Genomic DNA, 6,673 nt, shown 5'->3' with positions numbered 1-6,673 from the left:
TTTGACTCTTTGGTCTTTGTCGAAGGACTCCAAGTGGCAGAGAAACTGCCCTATTGGATTTAGCAGTATCAAGAGTATTAACAGCTCCACCACATCTTTTATTAGGTGGCATCTTCCACCTATTAAGTAAATAAAGCGATTGGATCACCAACGATATGTATATGGAATTCAAAGACAATAGGACAGACAGAAAGAATTATGAGACCAAAAGATTGAGGACAACTTCCTATATGCCTCTAGTAACATCACACTTTGTGAAAATGGGTCGGCTTCTATTTGCACAATTGTGATCTTACTAAAGGACACTTGCTCCATATTACACAGGAAAATCTAAGGCTCTGAGACCACTTTGTCATGACTCGAACCAAGCCATGACTGGCACTTAAGGGACAAGTTCCTCAGCAAGCCAAACGACCTAATTTTTAGAAAAACGGACAGAATCTCCTCTGTTTCTAGGATCTTACCCATATAAAAATTATCTTCCTGTATCAATAATAAACATCCATTTCCAGAGACAACAACAACAACATATACCAATCATATTCACAATCAAATATATCCAAAATACACATCATATATATATATATAGTTAAATCCATTAGTCTTACATAACCAAATTATAATTACTATCTAAAGAGTTCGAGGTTCATAATAACATAACCCACACGAGGATCCTGCCTGTGGCATATGGAACATCGACATAATCTATGAGCAAAGGTTCCATCACATAATTACTTAGCCCTTGGGAAGAAGAAAGGCTCACCGAAATGACTAAGATCTACTGAGGGGCAGGTGGAATAGAACCTGGAATGACTTCGGTATCTGAAAAATATGGGAATATAATAAGGTGAGTTTTGGAACTCAGTGAGCAAACATTACATCTATAACCCACACGAGACAATACAGAGTTTGCCTTGAAAATTATATTTCTTTTCAGAGATGAAAAATTCATATTAAATAATTATGCAAACAAATAGATAAGTAGTTAAGCGGATGAACTGAAATGGGAGTTCTCATTCCAGAAGTCAAATCAAATCGAATATTACACACTTAGGGCGGCTCCACCTCTAAGGGTAGCCCTTTCCTCTAGTGTGCCCGTACGGTATAACAGATCCAACGTGCGGCCTACACGTTAGGCTAGCAACGCCCCTGCTAGCTGAGGTCTGAGCCAGATGCATATAGGTTAATGTCATAACCGCCGTTAACTACGGTTTTCTAGTCAGAGTCTCCCAAACCAATCCAAACCAAATCACTTATAAAAATTTCTAATGCTTATAACATACTACTAAATTTCATAGCAAATCAATATATATAAGATTGCATACTAAAATTTAATTAAAATTTAATAAAGTCAAATAAGAAAATATGTATGCTTTACAAAATATATAAATATCGTCTCGTGTGTATTTTTATAAAATTGTAAGTTTTACAAATTAATATTTATTTCAAAAATTCAAAAATCACAATAATAAAATATTTTCAAACTCCAAAATTAATGATTCAACATAAATATTGATAATAATATATTTAAAAATAATTATAGATATATTATCCACTCACAACTTGATTTCAAAGAACCAGAAGCAACTCTAAGCGCATCAACGAGCTACCAAATGATGTCCAATAACTCTACAACTCTAAAAATATGACAATAATGATGTTTATGAGCTACTAATATTGTCAATTAACATAATCTTACTCATTTTGACAAAAATCCCAAATTCTCTAACCTAAAAACTTTAATTTCGGATTTTGCTATAATCACAAGTATAGAGATGACAAAAATTTGAGATATAGCTAATTAGTGAGTCAAAGAATTACCTTGAAACCTCAATAATAACCAGAACTCAAAGGTTGAATACTTTCCTCACTCATTAAGTTAAAACTTCATGATTTGGAGTTGTACTAAATGAAATTTAGATGAATGAAGTTAGAGTAGAAAAGAAGAAGGAAGTGTGATGAAGAAAAGTGAGTTTGATGATAGTGTATGATTGAAATAAGAAAATATAAGAAGATGAAAGAGATTACGAAGATAGGAGAGATGAAAGATGAGAAAGGGAGAGGAAGGACTTCGGGAGCCTTCCCGAAGGGAATAAGAGGAATTAAAGTGGGATACATTGTATAGATACTCTATTGGCTCTCTATAAATCCACACTTGAGGGTAATTTGAAAATAGAGAAAATTAATGCAAGTTCTATGTATGTTTTTCAACAATTAAATTTATGGTATGAATTTGAAATTTAATTAATGCAAGTTCTATGTATGTTTTTCAACAACTAAATTTATGGTATGAATTTGAAATTTAATTAATTAGAAAATGATAAATACTAGGTGACTAAGTTATTTTTGTAACAAAGTCTAATGAAATGTTTTTTTTATTTTCTTTTTATGTCTCATCTTTCTTCTTCAACTAATTTTTATTGTGTCAATAAACTATTGGACTAAGTTAAACTTATTTATTAAAATGACTTAATCATATAACATCACCAGTGAATAAACATGCAAGTGAATTGTGGGGGTAATTTGAAAATAGAGAAAATTATGCATCAAAAGATCATCTTCTTACCTTCTCTTATTCGCCTTACTTTAGAGGAATTTATACAAAAATAAAGATTAAACGAAGACTGTTTCATGGCCAATCATATAATACATGTAAGCAAATATGGTTTAATTTTTAAGTTTATTGCCGATGAAGGATTACCAAACTTCAGCAAATAACTAATTAGGATAAACTATTAAATTAGTTTCCGTCTTTAAAATTTAAAGTGTCCTATTTGAATTTAAAAAAAGCTTTATTTAGTTTCAATATAGTCCCACTATGAGGTCAAACTTAAATAATTAACGGAATGTCTTACATAACAACAGTACAATAACAAGATCGATAATCTGGAGAACAAATATAAACTCCAGAAGCACAAAATCAATCGTAGATGCATCAATATATTTATTTATTATTTTTCTTACCATTTAAAATGAAATATTTTCTATAGAACTAATAAGAATGATAAATAAATATATTGATACATCCATAGTTACCTGTGCAACTTGTACTTATTCTTCAAATTATCAATCTTGTTATTGTACTACTGTTATGTAAGACATTCCATTAATTTTTTAACTTTGACCTCACAGTGAAACTATATTAAAGCTAAATGAAACTTTATTGGATTCAAATAGGACGATTTAAACCTTAAGAACTAAAATAGGATTACGCCCAATCGTAAAGGACCAATTTAATACTTTACCCTAACTAATTATTACATTATGACCATCAATTTTTTAAAAATTTATCCTTTTATCTATTCTCATTTCTTTTTCCTCTTTCCTTCTGGCAGCAGAAATTTACTCCCTCACTACCAGCCACCCACCTGCACCTCCATTTTCTTTAACAATAAATCCTAAATTATATATCTTCCAAAAAATGATTTTTATTATTTTTAGTTTTTATGTTCCTTTTCTTAATTATTAGCCGATTTGACTGACAGAATTTATGTTAGCTCTCAGACTTTTTCTTTGATTTAAACACATAAATGGTAGAAGACTAAATGAACGACCATATATAGTCTCTAGTCAACTGCAAATAATGACCAAGAATTTAACAACCAAAACTCACGTATTAGTTGTCGGTTAGAATTGAAGGCCAGCCATAGATAGATAGAATACAGAAGTTATGATCTATGTTCAATTTGGAATTTTTCTTTTGATATTTGGCCCTCTATGTGACAGTTACACTTAATGGAAATAATTCTTCCTCTTCTTCTTCTTCTTCTTGTTCCGTATACCTACATGTCTGTGGCAGCAGCTTCTGATTCTTCTTCTTCTTCTGAGTTAAATAACAATGATAGCAGCATATGTGATTACACTAGAATGTGCGGACCAAATGGGAACTGCGACCTTGATGAGGCACAAACTTGTGTGTGCTTGGATGGTTTCACACCAAAGTCCCCAACTGATTTTGCTTACTTGAACTTTAGACAGGGATGTGTAAGAAACAAAGCTTTGAATTGTAGCACTGATGTGTTTGTTAGGCATTCTTCGTTTAAAGAACCAAGTGGTGGTTATTCACTGTCCAACCAACAGGATTGCTTGGGAAAATGCAAGAGCGATTGTTCTTGTATGGCGTATAAAGTAATTGTCGGTGGATGCAAATTGTGGAACGGTGATTTGTTTGATGTTAGGTTGCTCAAACAGGGCGGACAAGATCTTTATATTCGAATGTCAGCTTCAGAGGAACAAGGTACTACATTTTTTCCTTTGCGTTTAGTTTGCATTTATATTTTCTGTTTTATTTTTAGTATTTTATTTTTAAAATTTAATAAAAAAAATAAAAATAATAAAATTGTATATTATTATTATTACTGTTTTTTTTTTTACAAAATTTTAAAAAATTCAAAAATAAAAACGCAAAACTAAAAGAAAAAGTTAGTTCCTGTAACTATTTTTTTGGCATGATGCAGGGGAATCAGAGGCAGGTGGGAAAAAACAGGGGCGAAATGAGGGAATGGTGGTAGGAATAGTTGTGGGGAGCAGTGTTGTGATTTCCATGATAATCATCGCTTCATGGTACATGTTCAGGGAAAGAACTGCTTCAAAAGGTACATTGCCTAAAATTGATTGCCCTGTTTTCTCAATTCTTATATACAATGCAAGTGGCATACTCAATCATTTGCTTACTCATATTTGAGTTTCATTCATCCCACTTAGAGCAAATTTCGGAAACATAAAAAGTTTTTTTTTTTTAACGGAAAACATTATATTTCGGTAAAATTTTGAAAATAGATTATAATCAAATTCAAAATCAATAATTTTAAGTTAAAAATATAAATAAAAACTATCGAAACAAGTTTAACTTTTTAGCGTTACCAAATACATTCTAATTGTTCTCTTTTATTTCCTTAATAAATAGCATTGGAACATGTAAGGATTAACGAGATCGTTACTCATGACACCAATGTACAAATACTACAAATGGAAGACATGGGCCTTCCTTTGTTTGATCTGTCAAGAATAATTGTGGCCACTGATAATTTCTCCCCCATCAATAAGCTTGGAGAAGGTGGTTTTGGATCTGTTTACAAGGTCAAGTTCTAGATATGCTACTAAATTATGGTTCATAGAATAATTAACACTTCTATATCTAATAAATTTTGCTTTTAATGTATCGTTGTTTAGGGTATATTAAATGATGGACAACAAATTGCTGTAAAGAGGCTTTCAAGTAGTTCTGGACAAGGTCTAAATGAATTCAAAACCGAAGTAAAGCTAATAGCTAAACTTCAACACCGTAATCTTGTAAAGCTTTTTGGATGTTGCATCCAAGAGGAGGAGAAATTACTGATATATGAATACATGCCTAATAAAAGCTTGGACTATTTTATTTTTGGTTAGTATGTATATGATGATATTTTTGTTAGTCTAAATGTTTTACTACTATATTTTAATTCCTTTACCATGATATCTTACTTATGACAATATCAATGCATATTATAACCAGATCAAGTGCGAAGGAGTATGTTAGATTGGTCTAAGCGCTTTAATATTATTAGCGGAATCGCTAAAGGCTTATTGTATCTTCATCAAGATTCAAGATTGAGAATTATACATAGAGATATTAAAACGAGTAATATTTTATTGGGCAGTAAGATGGAACCCAAAATATCAGACTTTGGTTTAGCTAGAAGCTTTGAAAATGGTCAAAGTAAAGGAAATACAAATAGAGTTGTTGGAACTTTGTAAGTTATATATATCTTTAATGTTTATTATTCTTTTCTCTTTTAATCAAAGTCATAAGATATTCTTAGTAATACTATATTAATTATCTTTTTTGTTTGTAATATCTACTTGCAGTGGATATATGGCTCCAGAATATGCTGTTAATGGACACTTTTCGATAAAATCTGACGTCTTTAGCTTTGGTATTTTATTACTTGAAATTGTATCCGGGAAGAGAAATAGAAGATTATATTGTCCAAGTGACAATGATGAAAGCTTGTATGGAAACGTAAGTGTGTTGAAATTTTAACTTTAATATTCTTAGTAGAATGGAATAAAATTAAACATGGTTGATATGTGTGTGTAGGCATGGGATTTATGGAAGCAAGGAAGGTCACTGGAGCTTGTGGATGAATGCCTCAAAGATTCATGGAATTTGAGTGAAGTACAACGTTGTATTCATATTGGCCTCCTATGTGCACAGCAAAATCCCCATGATAGGCCAATTATGTCTTATGTGGTTTTAATGTTAGGAAGTGAAATTGATTTGCCTCAACCCAAAGCTCCTAAATTTTTTATTTGTGATCCTTTTGATGGATCAAGTACCTCCATTAGTAAAAACGAATTAAGCATTACAGAGATGGAAGCTCGATAGCAAACAATATATGTAACAAAAAAATTTTCTTTTCTAAGTCAGCAATTCAGCATGGATATTATTAGGGTAAAATTTCTAATTGTTACCTCTCTCAAAAATTATTAGTGGATTTATCACTATTAATGAAACCACATGTATCCCCCTTAGGATCCCAAACATCCAATGCCAACCAAAATCAATTATTTTGGCTTTGTCTTGCAAAACATCGAAAACTCTTATTCATTCCTATTTTGAACAAATATAGTATATTGATATTTAAATATATAAAATATATTAAAAATAATTTGGAATTGTCATAAATTTCAA

The 6,673-nt window shown here is 31.1% G+C and overlaps 1 protein-coding gene across 1 annotated transcript; it reads left to right on the top strand.

The window, feature by feature from the left end:
• Window positions 3,381-6,423, top strand: LOC107612488 (putative receptor-like protein kinase At4g00960). The gene is made up of 7 exons (XM_016314181.2): window positions 3,381-4,237; window positions 4,458-4,595; window positions 4,907-5,079; window positions 5,173-5,383; window positions 5,495-5,732; window positions 5,848-6,001; window positions 6,080-6,423. Exons 1-7 carry the CDS (start codon window positions 3,736-3,738, stop codon window positions 6,365-6,367), a joined length of 1,704 nt encoding a protein of 567 aa, XP_016169667.1. The 5' UTR covers window positions 3,381-3,735; the 3' UTR covers window positions 6,368-6,423.

The sequence above is a fragment of the Arachis ipaensis genome, chromosome B08, assembly GCF_000816755.2.
Source record: "Arachis ipaensis cultivar K30076 chromosome B08, Araip1.1, whole genome shotgun sequence".
Classification (NCBI taxonomy): Eukaryota; Viridiplantae; Streptophyta; class Magnoliopsida; order Fabales; family Fabaceae; genus Arachis; species Arachis ipaensis.
The sequence above is the reverse complement of the archived record's forward strand: the minus strand, read 5'-3'. Positions and strand labels throughout refer to the sequence as shown.